The 23,073-nt window shown below is 40.7% G+C and overlaps 2 protein-coding genes across 5 annotated transcripts in view; one reads left to right on the top strand and one right to left on the bottom strand.

Moving 5' to 3' along the window:
- LOC133464414 (E3 ubiquitin-protein ligase TRIM9) overlaps window positions 1–11,052 on the top strand; it is a 68,746-nt gene extending 57,694 nt beyond the window's left edge. For all 4 annotated transcript variants that reach the window (XM_061746367.1, XM_061746366.1, XM_061746368.1 and 1 more), the window contains 5 exons: window positions 737–875; window positions 3,695–3,819; window positions 3,926–4,104; window positions 8,065–8,227; window positions 10,482–11,052. In XM_061746367.1, the coding sequence (XP_061602351.1) occupies window positions 737–875; window positions 3,695–3,819; window positions 3,926–4,104; window positions 8,065–8,227; window positions 10,482–10,523 (648 nt within the window). In that variant the 3' untranslated portion in view covers window positions 10,524–11,052. The remainder of the gene's footprint in view (window positions 1–736; window positions 876–3,694; window positions 3,820–3,925; window positions 4,105–8,064; window positions 8,228–10,481) is intronic.
- A 3,202-nt stretch (window positions 11,053–14,254) lies between these two features.
- On the bottom strand, window positions 14,255–23,057 carry c18h1orf131 (chromosome 18 C1orf131 homolog). The gene is made up of 9 exons (XM_061707435.1): window positions 22,890–23,057; window positions 20,091–20,267; window positions 19,837–19,937; window positions 18,503–18,562; window positions 18,241–18,336; window positions 18,061–18,147; window positions 17,943–17,983; window positions 17,551–17,680; window positions 14,255–17,366 (listed from the first exon to the last, which is right to left on the bottom strand). Exons 1-8 carry the CDS (start codon window positions 22,966–22,968, stop codon window positions 17,560–17,562), a joined length of 762 nt encoding a protein of 253 aa, XP_061563419.1. The 5' UTR covers window positions 22,969–23,057; the 3' UTR covers window positions 14,255–17,366; window positions 17,551–17,559.
- Window positions 23,058–23,073: the final 16 nt, after the last annotated feature.

The following is a 23,073-nucleotide window of genomic DNA, read 5'->3' as shown; positions in this document are numbered from 1 at the left end:
CTTCCTTCCTTCCTTCCTTCCTTCCTTCCTTCCTTCCTTCCTTCCTTCCTTCCTTCCTTCCTTCCTTCCTTCCTTCCTTCCTTCCTTCCTTCCTTCCTCCTGCTCTCTCCTTCCTTCCTTCCTTCCTCCTGCTCTCTCCTTCCTTCCTTCCTTCCTTCCTTCCTTCCTTCCTTCCTTCCTTCCTTCCTTCCTTCCTTCCTTCCTTCCTTCCTTCCTTCCTTCCTCCCTCCCTCCCTTCCTTCCTTCCTTCCTTCCTTCACGTACGTTGTGCGTGGATTTAACGCAGAATTATAAATCAGCTTTGCACAAAAACGTCATCAAAGGGAATTTATCTTTTTTACCGCGAGATGATAAATTCTTATCGTGAGGAATTTTTTTGACGTTATATTGTGAACGGTAAAATATCGCTCATTACTAGGTGCCGCCAATCCTTTATGTGATGCAGAGAACCAAGAACTGAACTAACATGACCTGAAACTCATCTTAAAACATACAAAGTGATCTCACAGTAGCTGCCCTAACTCTCGTCGTCAATAATAAATGTGGCTCTACTCAAATGCAAAAGTTTTTACGTGTGGAAGTATTAATCTCCTGAGTAAATAGACGGTGAAAGGGCTTGAGCGTTTGCCCTCTCCTGTAATGCTTGCATCCATCTGCATTATTCAGGACATTAAGTGTCTGTGCTTACACTAATATATACTGCATCTGCAATGAAGGTAAAATGTATTCCCCCCAGGAGGTGTACGTGGGGAAGGAGACGGTGTGCACGGTTGACGGGCTGCATTTTAACAGCTCCTACAATGCCAGAGTAAAAGCCTACAATGCTGTTGGCTTGGGACCGTACAGCAAGACGGTGGTGCTCCAGACCTCCGATGGTGAGCGTGACAAACGGCTTCCAGCTTGCAGGATAAAGAGCCGATTCTGTTTTTCTCTGCTGTGACTGTGACTGCCCTTTTATTGATTATCTCTGTAATACTTATACCATTATGTCACTCGCATGACACACGACCCCACAATCTCCGCTCGCCGTGCTCTGCCTCGCGTGGATGAAGGATGGCCACCTTTACCTTCACCCCTCTAAGACTAAAGTCCTGGTGATCATTCGTTCAGCCTCCGTATCGACATAAATATTGGCTGTACTACCGTCGCCCCCATGAGGCTAACAAAGAACCTCGGCGTCATGTTTGATGACCGGTTATCTTACTCTGACCATGTTGCCTCAGGGTCCCGGTCGTTTATTCAGTGATTCAGTACCGAGCTCTTCCGGACAAAGATCTCCTATATGTCTCCACTGGAACCACTTCTGCTTGCAGGTCCATGTCCTGCTGGTTAGCAGCAGTTCAGCAGTTTATCAGGCTGCAGTTACACAGATTAAAACCCTCGCACAAGTTTCCCCATTTCACCTTTGGGACTTCCACAACGTTCTTGACATAAATGTACCAGTAGTGGAGAAAGGAGGTGCCTCCGCAGAAGAAGCCACTGCAGGACGAAGCACCGACAGACTGAAGGAGTGGCTGCTGCTGAAACTTCCTAGAAAGGCCTGGAAGCGCGAGAACCGCAGAGCTGTGTAGACCCGCGGTCAAGCAGGCTGTGCAAAGATGCCCAGAGGCCATTTATCACATAAAAGCAGTGGGAGATGTTAACAGTTATGGCATATATGGAGCTGGAATCATCTCTTCATTCATAAGTGTGTATCTGAACTGCTGACAGAGCTGTGGGACTGTGAGCAGGGTGGATCTGGAGCTGAGCGGTGATGCCAGGTTGATAGGGAGCCGCACATTTTACAGTATGTCCAGCTCTCTTGCTCGCTGCCGTCCTGCTGCTGGCTCATCCTTTTTTGATTGATTCAAAACTTTCTTTCGAGGCTCAGGTGAAAAAGGTCTGTAACCGGGTCAAATTCAATCTTTCAAATTTCAGGTTAATTCAAGATAACATGTCAACAGAGGCAGCTAAGATGTTTATGCATTCTATGGTCATTTCCCATATCACTTACTGCTTAACAACCTGGTCGCAGGCTAGCACCACTACTCTAAAACCATTACCGTCTTTGTATAAACGAACACTCAAAATCCTTGATAAGAAATCAGTACATTTTCAGTATTTGTCCAATACTAAAAAAAATATAACTTGTTGAGTTGGGAAAATATGATTAAATATGTAGATGTTTGTCTTATGCACAAGATTATATACGGCCTGACTTCTCCTCCACTCAGACACTTTGTCAACATTAGAACAACTGCTGATCGGTTCACAAGAGCTGCAGCAAGAGGGGATTGTATTATTCCACTCAGAAACAGTGCTTCAGTCAGTCTGCATTCTCTGTTAAAGCTGCACTAGAATGGAACTCCATCCCTGCAACTATCAGAGAATTGGACACATACAGTTTATTTAGAGCTCATTTAAAGAAATGGTTGGTTAATACTCAGCTCTGTCAGCACTAAAACTTAATTGCAATTTTCTGTACTTTACACCTTACTGAACTTCCCTCGCTGCTTGCTGTCTTGCTACCACTGGTCTGCCCTCATGTACCTGTATGCATGTCTTGTGGTTTTTGCAATCAGACTGTTTTATGTATTGTATATACTGTGCATGCTTACTATGCCTGAGCTTCTGCTTTGCATATTTAATACCCCTCATTTTTATTGTTTTGCATGTCTTGCATTATGAGCATCCGTGTTGCATGTTTAAACCTGACAATGTAATACAAAGGTGACCTGAATGATGTTCTCGCTAACATTATTTATTTTATTTTTTCGCTAACATTATTTTATTTTTTCTTCTTTTCTTTTTATTATTGTTCTGCATGCCTATAAATGAATTGTAATTTCAATCTTACATTTCTGTTTTGACTCTGTAACATCTGTCCAGGGACTACAGATGAAAAATAACCTCTTGGCTATTCTGGCACATTTACAGCAATGTTTATTAATGTGCATTGTCCCTGTCAAATAAACCAAAAAAAAAAAAAGAGAGAGGCTGAGACACAGTCTCTTTCCTCTCGAGATAACTATCGGAACCACTGGCCCACATGAAACTCTCTCACACACTTTTACTCAGCCGATGATGATGATCACTGGTTTTTGTTTTTTCAAATTGAAGATGCTTCTTTCACGGCGTGTTTCAGCAAAGTTCAGTGTTAGTAATCTCCAGGGAAATCTCTTCCTCAGCAGAAAGCAGCCTTGCTTTTGTTGTCCTTCCAGTATCTCTCTTTCCGAATGAGTTCCATTCCTGTCTGATTATTATTATTATTTGTGTGTGACATGTTGCACGGCTACTTTTATTCGCTGAGGCACCTTCCAGTCTGAACGCTTGCTCCGTCTCAGACCTGGGACATTTTGAAAGGATTACCCCTAATAATCCCACGGCGGACTAGCAGTGCTCACTTCAGCACTTTAGACATGTTCAGATTGACCCCTTTAGTGCTAATGTAGTGGGTTACGCTCTCTGCTGGAAGAGTTCTGCTCCATGTTATCAGAAATCACAAAGAGCTGAATTTCATGGGCTGCCCGCTCAAAGCCCATACCGGGTCATGGGGGATCCTTAGCACCCATCCTTTTTTCACACCTGCCCAGATTACACCCTTGACAGGTCGACTACTCACCCATGAAATTAGAAAGTAGTGTTAAAGTACAGGGAAATTAGAGCAAAAATGATCTATCACTGCTAAACTGCGACCTCTGTGACCTTCTTCCAGTGGCATGGTTCACCTTTGACCCCACCTCAGCCCACCGGGACATTGTTCTGTCCAATGAGAACCAGTCAGTCAGCTGCAACAGCTACGATGACCGCGTGGTGTTGGGCACCGCTGCTTTCTCCAAGGTGAGGCGTCCGAGGTCACGGCAAGGTTCACACGGTTGTGTCACCAGCAACTTCCTGTTGTCTTCCCTTTCCTTACATTTCCTTTTTATGTCCACTCATCTCTCAGGGCATTCACTATTGGGAGGTCAGAATCGATCGCTATGACAACCATCCAGACCCTGCGTTTGGCGTGGCCAGAATCAACACCATGAAAGACATGATGCTGGGGAAGGATGACAAAGCCTGGGCCATGTATGTGGACAACAACCGCTCCTGGTTCATGCACAACAATTCCCACACTAACCGGTAGGTGTTCACCGTGCGTGCGTGCGTGCGTGCGTGCGTGCGTGCGTGCGTGCGTGCGTGCGTGCGTGCGTGCGTGCGTGCGTGCGTGCGTGCGTGCGTGCGTGTCATCAAATTAAAGCTGCAGAAATAAGCATTGCTGTTTTTAGCTCAGTGTAATAATGCTATAAGACACAGCTGGGATGCGAGTCCAACGTCACTGCAGCTGCTTTTTGCTGATAGCAGGAACAGAAACCCGAGACAGCCAGACCGAGTGTCCTAAAAGAAGGCAAATATTCCTCTGAAGTGGAAATATTCCTCGAAATGGAATTGAAAGTGATATTTTTACAGGAAAAATGTCCTTCGTGCCGCTTCAAGAGTCCACAGGGACCTGGTAATATTATAGAAACAACCATCCATTTATTTTATGAATTGACTGTATTTTCATGAAAGTGAAAACCAAGTTTATACTTTTTGCTTGTGTAAACGTTTACAAATGAATAACCAAGGAAGCAAAGAAACAAAGACATAAATAAAACTGAACATAAACATATGTCGCTACATTGGTTGTAACTTTCTGTCTAAAGCAGGGATCGGCAACCCGCGGCTCTAGAGCCGCCCGCATGCGGCTCTTTAGCGCCGCCCTAGTGGCTCCCTGGAGCTTTTTCAGAAATGTTTGACCTTTTTTTTCCCTTTTTTTCTTCTTTTTTTCCTTTTTTCTTCTTTTTTTCCCTTTTTTGCTCTTTTTCTTCCCTTTTCCTTTCCTTTTTAATCTTGACATTTCGACTTTTTTCTCGAAATTTCAACTTTTTTCTCGAAATTTCAACTTTTTTCTCAACATTTTGACTTTTTTCTTGACTTTCTCGAGATTATACATCAACATTAATCCCGACATTTCAACTTTTTTCTCGACATTTCGACTTTTTTCTCGAGATTGTAGTTCAACATTAATCTCGACATTTCGACTTTTTTCTCGAAATTTTGACTTTTTTCTCAACATTTGGACTTTTTCTCAACATTTCGACTGTGCATAAAGTGCATAATGTGCATAATGAAAAAAAATATCTTCCCCCAGTTCTAACTAATATAGAAACATGCAGCATGTGTTGTCTTCATTCCAAGGCTTACACAAGACTTTTCATTTTTTGCAGCTCCAGACATATTTGTTTTTTGTATTTTTGGTCCAATACGGCTCTTTCAACATTTTGGGTTGACGACCCCTGGTCTAAAGGATGAAAATGCCGTCTTCTCCGCAATGTATACACCCTCTTTTTCACTCTTGTTGCCATCTAATGTCTTAAAAGCCCTCGAAGTTCAGTCCCCACCACGTTTGAGCTCTTTTAGTACAAGCTGGAAGGTTGGATGTATCATCACCGGGGGGAAGGAGCTGAATATCTGCTGCGTGGCTGGTCTTAAACAGACATCATTTCTTGAATATATTTGGGTGGAAATGATCTGAGATGCATGAACTGAGCACAACCTCAAACACAGTTCATCACAGTTAGTACAGGCTCCATGAAAAGAGTGCAAATAACAATTCTGAGGAGCTTTTCCACCGTGGTCACGTCTTCCTTCCCCCGTCAGTCTGTGCTCGTTATTGTCAACCAAAACAACGGGAGAATGAGTGTTTGTGGGATGGCAGTCTCTTCATCCATTCATCATTGTGTCTCCTGCATTAAACCTTGCATATTTAAGGCACGTGCAGAATAATGACAAATGACACGGGATGACAGCTGGACCCATGGGCGCGCACAAGAGCTGACTAACAAACACACCAGGGAACGGTGGGAGATAACTGCAGGCTGCAGGAGACATCAAACAAGTCCCCGCACCATCGCTCTGCATCAGAAAGAAACCATCAAATATCTCATGAAGCATTCAAATCCACAACAATGTCTGTTCTTGGCAAGAAGAGCGTTAACTTCGCCTAAAAATACACAAAACCACAGTTTTTATTCTGAGTTCTTTACTCTCCTTTCACGTTGTTCATTATCCTACTTGTATTGAGAGCCTCCGGGAAAAAACAGCTTTTTGTTGGTTTTACTAACTGCAAAGGAAGTTAATCCAGAAGATATCCTGGAAAGATGCAGAGCAGAACATTGCAATTAACTCGGCAACCTGACAGGACTGGAAAGCTAACACGTTTAAGGTTGAAAGAACAAGAGTGATCTGGCATTCAGTCAGTAAATTCAAAGGTCTTGGCTCAGTTTTTTTTTATTGCTCTACGGGTGAAACGAACCCAGCCCTTTAATGGTATTACAGACACTTCCACCCTGCATGCATTTCAGAGGGATGCATTTATTTTGTTGCCAGCACAACATTAGTAGTATTTTGCAGATGCAGGACTTTAATCCTGGAAAGGTGAACGATGAAAATGTAACCAGCCGCAAACATTGTGAGACTGTCATGATGCCTAAAGCAAACCGAACAGTAAAAATGACAGTATGTCACTACTGTAAACATAAATATTCAAGTCAAAACTTTGGTGCTGAAGATGCAGACACAGATCTCTCGAAGACTGCACTCATTTTATAATGATCTGTGTGTGAATGGACACAAACACAGACAAATCTGTGTGAGAGCAGAAACACGGTCAAGTGAACATTTAGATGAGCATTAACTCGTCTCACTGGTCAGTCGGCTCCGTGTCCAGTGTGATGCATCGCCCACTCATCCGTGCACCTAGCAAGATGTTGCCTTTGAAATCATCAAACAGTGGTACGTTTTGATGTGTTAAAGGCTCATGCCAAGTGTAACGGTGCATGATGTGGCTCTCCATGTTTGCAGAAGGAAAGAGGACTCGGGGAAGGCAGTCGTCGCACGGTTCTATAACTGTCGTCACGCGTCTGCAACATTTTGCTCTGTGAACCAGCGTTGTTAGTGTTGACTGTTTTGTCTCCTGATGAAAATAAGAACAAATCTGTGACATTACTTCGCATGTTCAAAAAATCTGTGCTCTTCACCAGATTTGGTGATGAAGAACACTGAAACACACCAAATTGTAAGGTATCATAGCAGTAGACTATGCATTTGCAACCTTCTTAAACCACCGTGGGCATATTTCACCATGTTTCAGCCAGAACAGACACCTTTAGGGTAGATCAGGGGTCGGCAACCCAAAATGTTGAAAGAGCCATATTGGACCAAAAACACAAAAAACAAATATGTCTGGAGCCGCAAAAAATAAAAAGTCTTGTGTCAGCCTTAGAATGAAGACAACACATGCTGCATGTATCTATATTAGTTATAACTGGGGGAAGATTTTTTTTTCCATTATGCAAAAAAGTCGAAATGTCGACAAAAAAGTCAAAATTTCAAGAAAAAGGTTGAAATGTCAAGATTAATGTTGAAGTACAATCTTGAAAAAAAAGTTGAAATGTCGAGGAAATAGTCAAAATTTTGTGAAAAAAGTCAAAATTTAATGAAAAAAGTCGAAAATTTTGGGTAAAAAGTCGAAATGTCGAGATGAAAAAGGAAGAAAAAAGAGAAAAAAAGAAGAAAAAAGAAAAAAGAAGAAAAAAAAGAGGAAAAACGAAGAAAAAAAGGGGGAAAAAAAGAAGGAAAAAAGGAAAAACAATGTCAAACATTTTTGAAAAAGCTCCAGGAGCCACTAGGGCGGCGCTAAAGAGCTGCATGCGGCTATAGAGCTGCGGGTTGCCGACCCCCTGGGGTAGATAATAGTAGATTAAGAGGTTTATTATGCATCAACAGCAACTAAAGGCTACATAGCTTGATATAAACAAATTCATTTTAAAATTGAAGATGTCCTGGTTAATTAAAAATAGTGAAAAGGGTTTCCAGTGTGAGTCCAATGAGTGTTATGCGAACGCAAAGTGTCTCATTAAGAATTAGTACAGCAGTTACATCAAAAATGTACATTTCAGATTACCAATCCAGGGTATACAGGTACTGGATATGTTGGCACAGTTCTGTATTTGTCCATAACACAAAATACCTTATTTTCTTGTATGTGTGGGTGTTCAGGGCGGAGGGTGGCATCTCTAAAGGCTCGACCGTGGGCATCCTGCTGGATCTGATCAAACGCACAGTGACTTTCTACATCAACCAGGAGCAGCACGGACCAACGGCCTTCGAGAACCTGGAAGGCGTCTTTGTCCCCGCTGTTAGCCTCAACCGAAATGTGCAGGTCGGTTCGTGTGCACGTGTCGTCCTTGTTCTTGTGTTATGTTATTGAGACCCTATTGGGACCAAAGCCTGGTCCAGAGCCTGGAGCACGAGGAGACCCGGGGGGAAGGTTCGATGCTCCAGGACTTCTGTTTGGCTGGAGACTCACAGAGAGCTGGCTGAGCCCAGGTCCACTCACATCCAGTCAAGTCAAGTCAATTTTATTTATAAAGCACATTTCACATTACAAGCATGGACTCAATGTGCTCAAAAATACATAAATAAACAAATAAACAAAATTACAAGTTTACAATAACAGAAATAGATAACGAGTATGACAAGAGAAAAAACAATAATAACAACCATAATTCCATTTTAACAAAAGTGCGATCACCCAGCCAAACATGAGTTAAGGCAAACGCCTGTGCAAAAAGGTAAGTTTTTAGTCTGCTTTTGAAAGAGGGCACTGTTGGAGCAGACCTTAGTTCCTGCAGAGAGGAATTCCAGAGAGTGTAGTAGTGACTGAAAGCCCCATGAGCAGATCTAGTGTTAATTCTAGGTATGATGAGGAGACTCTTATTTGATGATCTCAGGGATCTGTCCGGTATGTATTCGTTGAGCATGTCAACCATGTAGGAGGGAGCTAAGCCATTCATAGATTTAAAGACAAAAAGAAGTATTTTAAAATCTACTCTTTGTTTAACAGTGAGCCAGTGCAGAGAGGATAAAACAGGAGTGATGTGTTCATACCTCTTGGTTTTTGTTAGAATTCTGGCTGCAGCATTTTGAATAAGCTGGAGTTTATGTAACACTTGCTTTGTCAGTTCTGCAAAAAGTGCATTGCAATAATCTAATCTACTGGAGATAAAAGTATGAACCAGCTTTTCAGAGTCTGATTGTGACAGAAAGCATCTTACTTTAGATATATTTCTGAGGTGATAGAAGGCAGTCCTGGAGACATTGGCTATGTGTTTCTGGAAGTTAAGATCAGCATCTAAAATAACACCCAAGTTTTTGACAAGCTCACACGGCTCATTCAGGGCACTACCAGTGTACAGCCAGGCCAGAAGCCATAAAGCCATGTGTACAAAGCTCCCCCTAGTGGATTTAGTACGTCAGTGCAGAGGATGCTCCTGGGCCAGACAGTGTTTCTGTCAGTCTGTTTCAATTTTAGTTTTAGTCTAGTCTTTGGGTCAAGCTATCATTTTGTTTTTTTATTAGTTTTAGTCACGTTCATTCTCCTTTTAGTCGTGTCAAGTTTCAGTCGACTAAAAGTCTGAGCATTTTAGTCTTATTTTAGTCAGAATTCTCCAGGACCATTTTAGTCTAGTTTTAGTCAAAGATTGTATTTAGCCAAACCCATTTTTACAATTCAAACATCTTATTATGTTATTGTTACCTTATAGACTCAATAATACATTCATTCCAGATACAGAAGACTCTAATTTGAGTTTACAACATATTTATTTTTCCGCATTTCTCCCCAACTTTTTCTTTTTCAACGACACATTGGGTTTTCTTTTCCACGTCTATGTAGGAAAGTGTATCCAAAGATCTTCTCTTCTTCTTCTCCCAGCCCCAGAGAAGATACCCGTGTTTCTCTATGTAACTTTGTTTTTAATGGACGTGAACCTAGAGCTCTGCGTTAAAGGCATCAGCCTCTAACTCTGCAGCTGCATCTTCTGGATCTGATTCCCCGCTGCAGCGACTGGGATTGAGGACTAACGTCACCCAGCAGAACTAAACCAGAGAAACTACTGAAAACATGGACATTAAGGATCTTTGGTAGAACATTTTGTCTGGTTTTGGTCAATGAAAATGAAGACACATTTTAGGAGAGTTTTTATTTTGTAATCTACATTTTGGTCTCGTTTTTATTCGTCTACGATATTGCATTATATATTTAATTATCGTTATCGTCACATGGCCATTATTTTCGTTGCGTCTCGTCTCGTTTTCATAATTTTCGTTGACGATAGCAACTTTAGTGCCAGACCCTTTGTTCTGCCGCTGGATGTCCATCACGGTGACATTGACATAGAGTGGCAACACTTTCTCATTAAAAAATTGCCCCTAAAGCGAAACTTTGTCCCCAAATGCAGCTCATGATTCTGTGTGTTTTAAATATATCTGTTATTGCTCACATGTTTTCTATCCCAATCAAACTACACAAAGTATTTCTGTATTCGTCCAGAACCAGCTTGGTTGTTAATGTTCCTGTCTAGTTGCCATCACCAGCCCTCCTAAGACTCATTGACCCTGTTTCTCCATTTTAGGTGACCTTGCTGACGGGCCTCGAGGTGCCAAAGAAAATCTAACAGTGAGAACTCCCTTGTTCTGCCCTGAGCTTGCCTTGGCTACCAACCAACAACGATGTCATGTGTGGCCTCAGTTCACGTCCACCTGGAGCGTTTCCAGAAATATCAGCCGGGATTCATCTCCGCCTCATCCTCCTCAAGGTGCCCTTTGGCCGGGATCCTCCATAAAGTCACCACAGAGACAAGTGGAGTTATTTCAGATAGTCATGCCCTTTCCACTCCCTGGTTATTAATCTAACAACTCCAAGATACAAACAATTACTGTGTCGTCATTATTCCAGCTTGTGCTATTTTAGGAATTGTAAAAAAAAAAAAAGGATTTTTCTTCAAAGCCGGAGACCAAACTGACAGAAGGCATTCTCACTGTGCAGTCAAATTAAAAATGACACCATTTTTAAGTTTGACAGCAACTAGGTGCTTTTGGAAGAAGAGAAACATTGAGAGGAAAGACTGACCTCCATGCACCCCTCTCAGGTGTGTTTACAGCCTGTAAGCTAAACCTACAGGACGGTCTCAGAAAATTAGAATATTGTGATAAAGTTCTTTATTTTCTGTAATGCAATTAAAAAAAACTAAAATGTCATACATTCTGGATTCATTACAAATAAACTGAATTATTGCAAGCCTTTTATTATTTTAATATTGCTGATTATGGCTTACAGCTTAAGAAAACTCAAATATCCTATCTCAAAAAATTAGAATATTTCCTCAGACCAAGTAAAAAAAAAAGATTTATAACAGCAAAACAAACCACAAACAAATAACCTCAGCAATGCCACAGGCTGATTGCCTCCATGCCACGCCACATTGATGCAGTAATCTGTGCAAAAGGATTCCCAACCAAGTACTGAGTGCATTAATGGACATTTTCAAATGTTTGATTTTGTTTTGCTGTTATAAATCTTTTTTTTTTTACTTGGTCTGAGGAAATATTCTAATATTTTGAGTTTTCTTAAGCCGTAAGCCATAATCAGCAATATTTAAATAATAAAAGGCTTGCAATATTTCAGTTGATTTGTAATGAATCCAGAATGTATGACATTTTTTTTTTTTTTTTTTTTTTTTTTTTTTTTTTAAATTGCATTACAGAAAATAAAGAACTTTATCACAATATTCTAATTTTCTGAGACAGTCCTGTATAGGAAGACATGCGGAGTTGATGCTGTTGTGGGATAACAGGTTTTCTGTTGTGAAATATTTAAGCTCTAAACTTTGACTGCATGCTTCTGTCCCAGTCATGGCTTTGACAGCATTCCTGTGTCTGTTTCCTCCTCCGCTGATTTACAGAGGAGCGATCTCTCATCTGGGGCGTCTCATAACTGTCTGAATTCAGCAGAACCTCCGTAACGGTCAACCCCCTCTATCATGCAGAGTTGCACACAGAGATTGTTTGATGCTTTTGTCAAAAAAGGTTTACCTTTTTTTTGTCAGTTTGGGAACGAGTGGGTTGAAATCTCATTTTCAATCACTTTGACAAATCTACAGAGCCTGGGAGATGACTCCTGCTTATTTTACTATTGCAATGATCGTTTAAAGGAAATATTCTTAAAAACTTAAAGCTGTGATGTTTAGTATTATGTTGAAAGATCTTCAACTTGTCACTAACTTTACCTTGTAAAACGCAGCTCCTGGTCCAGGAGGTCTTGAGCCGAGGCATGCTAGTCACCAGCGTAACCACGCTAATACTGAGTGGAGTCAGTGGACGATCTAATTAGCACCTCTATTAGTCTTCATCCATGCTTTTATTCTGAAACCTAAAACTTGTTTTATAGTTACGCCTGGCATTCTCATGACTTTGCCCAATTTGACCTTTAAAACTGAATTTCCTTCATCTGCTGCGGACCCAGCTTCACTTAGTAAATGCAGCTGTTGCAGTCCGATGTGGAAGATGGTGCATTTATTCTCTTGTCTCGGTCACGTTACAATCTTCCCTGATTGGTCAGCCTATACGATGCGACTCGCTCACAGCTATGCTGCTCCTATAGTTATTCCCAGGACAATTTTCGTCTATTTTTACATCTTCACATGCACAGTGAACACAAATATGGACTAGTGGGAACAGATGGCTGAATAATCAACCAGATCAAATAAGAAGTCCCCCTCTTATTTAATGCTACTGGCTCTGTTAGCGGTTCCAACGTATTACTGACCATTTCAGTTACTGGCTTCAAAGATAATGTAGCCTCCAACGACAAGTATGTCATCTCTGCTAAACTACTTGGCCGTTTTCAAAATGGCACGCCGTTCACTGCATACAGCTGCTGTTCCAAGTACGTAGTAAGCCACTGTAAAAGTGATTGTGTTGCTGCATAAACCGAAGCCGTTACAAAAGACAGCTTTCTACTGTTTGTCCATTGCATTATGGGTTACAGCATGTGAGGTAGACTGATCAGTTGCACCCAGGATTTTCCCAGCAGGAGCAAATCCTCCAGGTGCTTGTCACACATTACATGATAGGCGTTTTTTTTGCATAGAGCGTACTACAGCTTGGCTAAATCAATGCATCCTTTTTTTTTTTTTTTTTTTTAATAACGCCATTTTGAAAACAGCCAGAGATGGTCAAAGCAGTAATGTTTTGACACACGTTCACATTTTGGCATTGAATGCCACGACGAAGCTGAGCTCTCTGTGAAGTCTTTGAATTATTCGACATACATACACCTGAAACTAACAAACATTCCTTATTGGTTGACAAGGCTACCCCGGCCCTGTGAAGGAAACGGCAGCGACTCTTTGACTGCATCCTGTCTCAGGCTCTATAGATGCAAATAACTCTCCTTTTTTGTGTTATAAGACCGATTGGTGCTATAACAGATGGCAACTAAGTGAGAAAAGTGTGGGTGTTTTCTGGTAATTTCATTCTGTCTTCATCTCTCATGGGAATCTCATGCTTTCAGGCGTCTTTAATATCATAAAAAAAAAAAGAAGATCTTCAAAAGCAACATCAGGTAAAGCTAAATCTGCTGCTACATTTCTCACCAGGGATTGGCCGGGGCAGATTAGAGGGGACAGTAGCTCCAACCAGACCACTGTGACTTAAAGGCCATAAGAGGTTCTTGTAATATATACACAGGATATACCGATATATGATAAACAATTCCCGCGTTCGCTTTATCAGTTAACGCAGCTGAGAATAGTTGTAGAAGTTTGTTTTTAAGTCAGCTGAAGGGCATTCTGTCTTGGGTGTTTTTCTATTTCCTACGGAGCGAGAGAGCGGTGAGAAGACTAAACTATCCGTGAAAAAGGTCTGTTTATGTATGAATGGGAGTCCTCAAATGTGTAAATACTGACACGTGGGTTATGATTATGATGTGAGATATTAAGCATGGATTAAGCATCGAGTAAGTTTACAAACTCTCTGAAGCTGTACTGTAAATAGCGTGCCGTTTTATCGTCTTTGTGATGTTGCTGCTGTTACACGGCGGCAACAACAGGATGACTGCGTTTAAAAACTCATCCTACTTTCACTTACTACTACTTTGACTTTTTAAAAACTTTTTTTTTTTTATTTAAATTATTAAATATATCATGAAATTTGAACATTTAAATCAGGGACATAAGAAATAAGTAACAGCTTTTAAAGTTTTTTGTACATAATGACAAAGTAGTATAGCGCTCAAACTAAGCCATTGTTTTGTTTAAATACAACAAACGAAAATACAGAACAATAAAGAGCCATCAGTTCTCACGAATAAAGACTGGACTGTTTTCTGGGACATATATTTATTTTTGAAGTGAACTTGTTTCCCAGAATTCTTTATCCCTGACGTTTACGTTGAATGACGGCCAACTGAACTACAAGTGTGTCACTCTCCCTGAGAGGTGTGCGCCAACTCACTGGTTTAATTTGCATTTCCAGATTATGCAACAGAGGTCCTCTTTAATCTCCAACAGCAGGAAAAGTGATCTCAGCAGTTGTCTGAATCTAAGTAAAAGTGCTTGTTTTTGCCATTCGGTACTTGGGTGTCTGCTGAAGCTCGGTCAACAAAACGGGTTTGGTGTACACGGTTGCTGACAGTCTGCTGATGGTGGCTGTCCTTGGAACAGTTCTTCCCTTCAGGAAAATGTGCTTTAGAGTCGATTTCTTTCTTTTAATTGCCTTTTTGTAGGTAGTCTTTCATGTCAAACTAGTTCCTGCAAAATACAAGGGTCCTATCCACGTGCAACATTTTAACAAGGTTACATGACTTGATTTATTCATGCACATTTTTCAGACAGAGTATACCATTGTGCTGCAGCTACGTTATTGTTTGACAGAAGTGTAATTGGCCACCACTTTTACTTTAAAAAAAGACTCATTTTATCTGGATTCACATCAAGTTTTGTTTTTGGTTGCAGACGCACACCTGCACAAGATCAAATTGCTAAAAAGGAGACAGTTTTACAAAAGTCTAACATGAAAGCATATATAAAGCTTCATTTTCATGCATGCCTGCAGATCGACACAACTGCAGGAATCTATCAGAAATGTTGACACTTTCTCGCTTAAGTCTAACTTTATAATGCCACTGCACTGTAACCCAATCTTTTTTTCTTTCCCTCTTTACTTTTCATGTTTTCAATATATAAAGCACATTGACTTTTCCTTGTTGCTGACATGTGTAACAAAGCAAATATATAACGACACTCAAAGCCGGATTTTGACAAAAACAAGCACTTTCCCTCTGCAAGCAAAAGCCCTCTTGATTACACTGCAGTTGTTTCATGACTCTTGCTCATATTTTTGTTCATTAATATGAAACCACATAGATTCTAAAACATGAAGTGATCAATTTTTCAAAACAAGCAAAAAAGCAAACTCCTTTCTGCTCACAAAACATTAAAAGGTGGTAGCAGGTAACTCTAGCTGGAGATCATTTAGACACATTTGGCAATTAATGTGACACGTTTTTAGGCTCTAGTCCAAAACTTAAATATTTAATCACTTAATTAAAATATTATAACTGCACGCGTTACATGAAAAAAATGACAAGACTGTCAATTCTGGCAAATATGGCATAAAACTGACAAATCTTCTGAATCAACACAAAGCTTGACAGAGAATTGTTTCTGGCGCCCCCAAATGGCCAAAATATAGATCGCAGGTTTATCGAATCTAAACAATGAATTCCAATTTCAAAATGGATTTATGTACATTTACATTGTTCTGTATATTATTAATAAAATAAATCAAGTGTTTCCCTTAATGTCTTTCCCCTGTCACATTTAATGTCTTTCTGGTGTGACAACACTGCAGCATAAGTGCAGAAAACCAGACTTATACCCATTTTTCCAGACCCAGAACACAAACATGCATTTACCAAAGGGGAATTTCTCGACTGCCAGTTTCCAGCAAAGGGCTACATTGGCATCATGGGGCTGCTCAGTTCTGACCCTCCTCCCACACAGGAGCTCGCCCTGAGGTTGACCTTTATATAACCGGGAACAGTTTTCAACCGTGCAATCAATGTGAAACATCTCTCATGTAACCATGGGAACTGTTCTCTCTTTCCCCCGGAAGACCCAATCATTTGGGATAACATGTCTGCAGGCTGTGTTGATGTCCAAAATGCCCAAAGAAAACCGTGACATGCTCTTACTCAGGCGCTCAGGTTCAGTGTTGCAGAGTTTACAAGCGGTTCAAATTGGATGCATATTTCTTCGTCTTAAAACAAATAAAAAGGTACTTTATTACACGTTTAAATTGATTTCCTGGGCTTGTAAGTCAGCTTGTATGGCATGTTGCTTTACCTGAGATTTATCCATTATTGAATGTGACATTTTACGGATTTACCCTCAATATATGGTGCTGGGAGAAAGCATGCCATTGCAGTTATTAGACATTTAACTTAACGGAAGAAAAGAAAATATTTACTTATTCTATAAATGATGTAGATATTTCTAATGACATATTTATTTTTGTTTGTATCGCCTTCGGTGTGATTAATATACAAGTGGAACGGCGTGAGTCAGTGGTTGACAGCCAAGGGTTGCCGGTTAAAAAAAAAAGCAAAAAAAAAAAGCATTGTCATCTGCAAAGTATCCTGAAAACAAAACATCGTGCTTACAGCTTGAAACTTTTACGATGTGCTACGGAGAAGCTTTATATTGCCTCCTGATTCTCTTGTTGAATATAAAAACAGAAGAAGCTGCTTTGAGCCAACGGCGTAATCGTGAGCTTGGCCAGCCGCACACTGCCAGATCAACCCCGTTTCATCGTCTCTCTAAATCCTCTTCCTGTTTACCCTTTAACAAAAAAATCCAAACTTCACCGTGTTCACATCTCAAGTGCAGCCTCTCGGGGTTGTAAAGTTGTGGAAATTAAGAGTTTCTACTGCTGAAAAACTGTGTTGGCTTCTGCTTTATCACGGTAAGCATATATTATCTCTTTGTTAAAACCTGTCATTTTTTATTTTATTACCTCCATCTTGGCCTGTTATGATCCCGTCCTTTCTTTCCAATGTAAATGTTTTGTATGACTATATTGTTTGTAAATTACAGATGCATTGCAACCGCATAATTTTAACATCTTAGCAATGTAAAAGACAAGAGACTGTCTCGTTTTTTGACTCATTTATAACAAATTAAATAAAATAACTGTGATAGAAAATGAAGTGTCAGTCTCCGAGTCTGTTCATTCGTGTCCTGCCCCAGCAGACACTCAGGGTTCATTGAGCATCAAGAATGTCCCAGCAGTCACCAGAGCCAGCGTCCCATCCTTCACTGCAAACTGAGTTCCTACTTGTTCCTCGTTCTGACGTGTTTGGTCGTGAGCGGTGCTGCAGCAGGCTGAGTCACTGAACTCAACTTTTTCCTTCCGTCTGCTCATATTTTCCATCCTATCCATCAGATTTAATCTCTAACCTGCAAACACAGACGCACAAATTTCAGATGTGACACTTCATTGCTGCATGTCCAATTTGAGCTGCTCATCCGTCACATAATCCAATTCCAACACTTGTCCTAAAGCAAAGATTAGTGATTGTTTTGCATATTTTAGCCCGGATTAACGCATGTTAATGTGATGCAAAAACACCCTTAAACGCACCTCTTGTCGTCACTTCCTCTTGCCTTTGATTTTCTGGATCTCCTTGGGGTTGAGGACCAGCATGCCATTCTTGAAGCGGCCCACCTGACCCGACGGCGCCACGCCAGAGTCCGAGCTCGACTTCTTGTCTCTGTTGATGCACAAGGAGTCCGATTTTAACCGTTTGGATTTATTGCAATCTGTCGTCAAAGAAGGACATTAGATAAAAGCCTAACTGGTCCCTTTCCTTATGTGTTTAGCAACTGATTTACAAAATAATAATCATTAATTTAATTAATAATCAGAAACGTCAATACGACTAATATTAAAGAGTGTTAAAATGATGGTTTCTGCCAAACCAAAACATCAAATGTCAGCTCCAACGGTTATCCACAGACGGCTGTCCCACCCACCTTTGTGCACTCTGCTTCTTCTTCTTCTTTTTCCTCTTATCCTGCAGAACAAAAACGTGGATTAAAGTAAGAACAGAAAACAGAATAAATCAGATCATATAAGTGAAGCTGCTCTTACCGGCTCAACCTCCTCCTTTTCCTTCTGCTTCTTCTCTTTGATTTGTTGCTGAAGCACCTTGTAATTGACGTAGCCCTTCTTAGGAGGCTGATTAACAGTCGGAAGGAGAATTGGGAATTGATCACTGGGCTATTAAAGAACATGGTGGGATAGATAGAAAGGAACTGGGGTTTTTCTTACCCTGGCTCCCAGCATCACGGCTCTGTCTTGTTCAAAAACCCGCTGCTGCGCCTTCTCGTAGCCTGTGATTCCAAACCGGTGGACCTCCAGACGCGCCTGATGCCCACATGTACAAACACAACAAAGAGCACATGTATCACACAATCTAAGGGGGGTTCATGTGTAAGAATTATATTTATACAGGAGCTCTACGTCAATAAGTAACAATTTCCGTCATTGTGTGATAACGCTAAAATTAATTGAGCTGTGATGAAATCCTCACCTTCTCCAGACTGAGCTCCTCTTGGGGGCCACTTTGCTTCTTCTCTGATATCTGAGGGGCCTGGAAGTGAAGACCCCCGAAGGCAACGAAGACACGGAGGAAAGTGATATAGATGAGTGGTGACAAGAGAAATGTTAACAAATGAGACTTCAGGTCACGAAGAATGACATCATAGAATAAGGAGCTTTTTATGCATAGAATCAACTGTAAGGCAGCTCCTCAAGCTAAAGATGTATGATGTTATTAGAGGTTATACCAACAAATAAACCTCACTCATCACCAGGGGTTAAAGCAAAAGTTAAGTCTCCATGTTGATCGTAAAACCGAAGGCCTGGATAATGTTTCCCACTCATGTCTCCTTAAGAGTTTCCTGTCTAATCCAAAAATAAAAGATCAGAAGCATATGACGTATAGAATTCCTAATGGCCCTGAAATTATTGGACATCAAAGACAATCGCGATGCGTCTTGTATATCACATATGCATGTAAGAGTGGAAGAACATTATTTTATTATATTACGTGACATGCTCATTGTAAGCTCACACAATAGCTTTCTCAAAAACAAACTTGTTGGTATCTGTTTTCTTTAAACTATGCAGACACATTTTTTTTAACTCTAGGACTCTATTTTTAACAATTTTTTTGGAGTCTAGGAAAACTGGAACACTAAAGCTGTAATTTATTTTACAAAAAGAAACTGAACATGCTCTTGTTCCTTCTCTGAGCTTGGAGGTTACGTTTAAATGTTGAAGACATAAACAGTATTTCAGCTTTCAGTCGGAGAGGAAAGGAGGAAAACCTAAATAAATCCAAAACTCAGATCAGTTTCTTAGAGGAAAAAGCCGTTCCAGTGGCAGAGAGCTGCTACCTTCTGTCTGCTCTCTACCATTCACTAAGTTCTTCTTACGGACGATCAATTCTTTAACTACATACAGATGTTCATGAAATTTCTATGACTCATTCAAATAACTGAAATCTGATGAATATTAAGCTCCTATAATGTCTGAGGTTAAACTAAAATAAATTTTTAAACATGTTAGGAATTAACACAGCTTGTTGTTTTACTGACGTTACATAACACTTGTGAGTAACACATCCACTGATGGCTATGAGACCTTTGAAAAGGCCTCCTTTTTATTGCAACCTACTGGCTGCAGAAACAAGATTTTCTTATTCTAGTTTCACACTTTCATCAGTTAAGGAAATCCACAACCAATGCAGCACTGAAGAGGCCTGTGACAAGCGTTTACAACTATATCGGGTTTTTCCAGCCTCAGATGTACTTTAATACATCAGAAACACAGAGAGACGGTGAGCCAAAGCAGCAAACTTACAGATATGTTGCCGAGGGCTGGAGGCTGCTTGGTCTTCAGTTTCTTTGTAGGGTCTTTAAATACGACCACCTCCACCTGGTTCCCCTGCTGAACGGTTGGACCTGAATGAAATAGGGTGGATTAAAGAGTGAGTGAGTGAGTGGTGGAAGATGGGATGCAAAAAAAAATGGCAAAACTGTCTTTTGAAAGACTTCTGTTATCACTACTTCAGATAAAAGTGGGCAGAGGATAAAAACAACTCTGAAAGCGAGTACCTGTTTGCTCAGTCCTTGGTTGTTGTTGTTCAGTGTCTGTATCTTCTTCTCTGACGTCTTCACTGTCACTGCAAACATCCTTCTCCGTATGGAGCTCGTCTTCCTCCTCTTCTTCACACCTTTTTCGTTTTTTCTTCTTCTGGGAACCTGGGAATGGCTTCTTTTTAGGTGCTGATCCTGCGTCATCAATCAACATAAACTTTTAGCAAAACCAGTCCATTTTCACTATTTATTTATTTTTTTCAAAAATACACTTATACTTAAAACCTTCACAGTTCAACCACAACAATTCTGAAGCAAATGATATTGATATTAGAACATATTAAAAGCTTTTCCAGCTGTTCTGAATCTGGTCTGACACTCAAATTGACTCAGTGGCAAATAGATCTTTGAATCCAAAATGAGAAACCAAAAATTCGGAAACAAGCTGTTTACCAATTACCACCTAGAAACAGGAAAACTAAAAATGGATTACAGTAAATGTTTCATTCTCCCTCTCTTCAGTATAAAAGCAAAAATTATAAGAAACAATGATCCAGTGTTCTAATAATAAAGAAAAGTACATAGATAAGCTTGTTTCAATTTTTTTTTTTCATTTTTGATTGTCAATTGCAAATGGAAATAATGAATAGTATACGACTGATTAAGATGAGGGGACTCCATAATCTACATTGCTCTGGGTCTGTCCTGTCACGAGACCCTGCAGACCTGAACAGCTCAGCGGAGGAGACATCTTCAGAACCCAACACCCCAGACAAAACAACAGAGATGCTTTTCATCTACCTTTGAGGTGGTGACTTCAAACACCAAAACAAAAGGTTTCAAACCCAGAAAGTATTATTTTTTTCTTCATAATCAGGGGTTCACATAACTGGTGCTTCAACCCCCCCTGACTGACATCATTACCAGACCTGTACAGACCTTGATGGACGCTGCATATAGACGTTTATCTATCTTAACCAGGTTTACGACCATTACACAAGGCTGCAAATGTCTTTTTAATATGTGACAGAGCCTTCCAACTTGACTTATTTGACTTAAGCTCTTTGCTCCTCTAGGGTGCATAGGCCGTTGACAAATGTCCTCCATTTCACTCGGCTTTTAGCTGTTTTTTTTAAATCTCCCCAGTTAAGGCCGCTCTCTACCATTTCTGCCTCGGTGCTTCTTCTCCAGCTGTTCCTGGCGACCTCCTTTCCTCTTTCCTTGGGGATTCCACTTGAAGGCTTGTCTGTTTTTGTCGCCGGTTTTCTGAGGGTGTGGCCAATCCAACTCCACTTTCTCTTCTGGATTTGTAGGTCAATGGGATCCTGTCTTGGTCCACATTGCTTACTTTGTCCCTCCACCAGATGTGGAGGATTCTCCTGAGGCAGGTGTTTATAAAAGTCTGTAACTTGTGCATTGTGAGTGTTGTTGTCCTCCAGGTCTCGGCTCCACACATCACACCTGTTTCACACTGGAGTTGAAGATGCACATTTTGGTGTTTAAGGAGATGTTATTTGAGCTCCAGATCTTCCTGAGCTTGTTGACACCACTCTAGCCTTGTTGGTTCCGGTTTTCATGTCAGCATCTGTCCCTCCGGTGATGTCCACAACACTGCCTAGTAGGAATGGGCGATATTTTACCGTACACGATATACCGTCAAAAAATTCCCCACGGTAAGAATTTGTCATCTTGCGGTAAAAACGATAAATTCCCGTTGGTGACGTTTTTGTGTAAAGCCGGATTTATGGAAGTATGGAAGGAAATGAGCCAGAAAGAAAGAAAGATATGAGCCAGAAAGAAAGAAAGATATGAGCCAGAAAGAAAGAAAGAAAGAAAGAAAGAAAGAAAGAAAGAAAGAAAGAAAGAAAGAAAGAAAGAAAGAAAGAAAGAAAGAAAGAAAGATTCCCGTTGATGACGTGTTTGTGTAACAAATATGGTGGATCTGAGAGCAGTTTTGCAGTACAGGTGTAACTCATTTATCGTTTTTTATTAATTCAATTTAATTGGTGTAGTTTAGTAGCATTTAGTATTCTTTTAGAGGAGTATTTTGGGGGCTCCAAGACTGAATGTGGTGATTGATTTATAGTTAAAAAGGTGGAGTTGAATTGGTATTTTTTTTTTAATCGTTATTTTTATCGTTATCGGGATAAATGCCAGAAATGATCGTGATACATTTTGTATCCCATACCGCCCATCCCTACTGCCTAGGTAGGTGAAAGACTGTACCTCCTCTAGACTAGAGCAGTGTTGTTGTTCAGAAGGATAGGGTTGTCGGTTTTGGCATGGATCTTGATTACCTGTGTTTTTGCTATATTTGGGTTAAGACTGAGTTTTATTGTAGTTTGTGAAAGTCTGTCCGTTTTCTCTTGCATCTGTGTGTGTGTAAGTGAAAGGAGAACTATGTCATCCGCAACATCCAGGTCATCCATCTGATCCCACATTGTCCACTCGATCCATTTCTCCTGCAGTTGTTTCCTCATGATCCAGTCGATGGCCAGGAGGAACAGGAATGGTGAAAGCAGAGATCCCTGGGATAAACATCTGGATATCCGGCGCTCAACACTTTTGAGCAACTTATCACTTGTTTATTAATAACTAGGCTAAGTGTTTGTAACGAGACTATTTACTGTCGGAACACATTTATTACAACAGTTTAACATTGAAACACACGAAAGTCACCAGTCATGTTTCTCTGTTGTCCCACTAAACCCGTATAAAACGAAAGAATGATACAAAAACATCCAGTTTGAGCCGCGACGCCGTGGTTTTCAGGTGGTTATCAAAGCTAACTTTAGCCGTGTGGCTAAGTGTACTTACCAAAGTCATAAAGCTGATCCAGGACGCTGTCGAGGAACAAACAGTCCTGGTCCTGGTCCCCGTCGGCCTGCGAGTTCATTTCGAGCAGCTTGTTACGGCGGCGGCGACAACAACAACAGTTTTGGATCAGAATGAACTACACACGTGTGCAGGTGTGCGCTTGCGCACTGGCCCGAGCCTCCCG

The sequence above is a fragment of the Cololabis saira genome, chromosome 18 (genome assembly GCF_033807715.1).
Source record: "Cololabis saira isolate AMF1-May2022 chromosome 18, fColSai1.1, whole genome shotgun sequence".
NCBI classification, from domain to species: domain Eukaryota; kingdom Metazoa; phylum Chordata; class Actinopteri; order Beloniformes; family Belonidae; genus Cololabis; species Cololabis saira.
Note: the sequence above shows the minus strand (reverse complement) of the source record. Positions and strands in the feature narration are given on the sequence as shown.

Excerpts from the sequence above, each read along its gene's own strand:
- c18h1orf131 (XM_061707435.1), bottom strand. The coding sequence starts at position 22,968 with ATGAACTCGCAGGCCGACGGGGACCAGGACCAGGACTGTTTGTTCCTC. Across the intron at positions 18,563-19,836 it reads CAGCCCTCGGCAACATATCT|GCCCCTCAGATATCAGAGAA; the intron begins GTAAGTTTGCTG and ends CTTCACTTCCAG. Across the intron at positions 18,337-18,502 it reads AGGAGCTCAGTCTGGAGAAG|GCGCGTCTGGAGGTCCACCG; the intron begins GTGAGGATTTCA and ends TGTGGGCATCAG.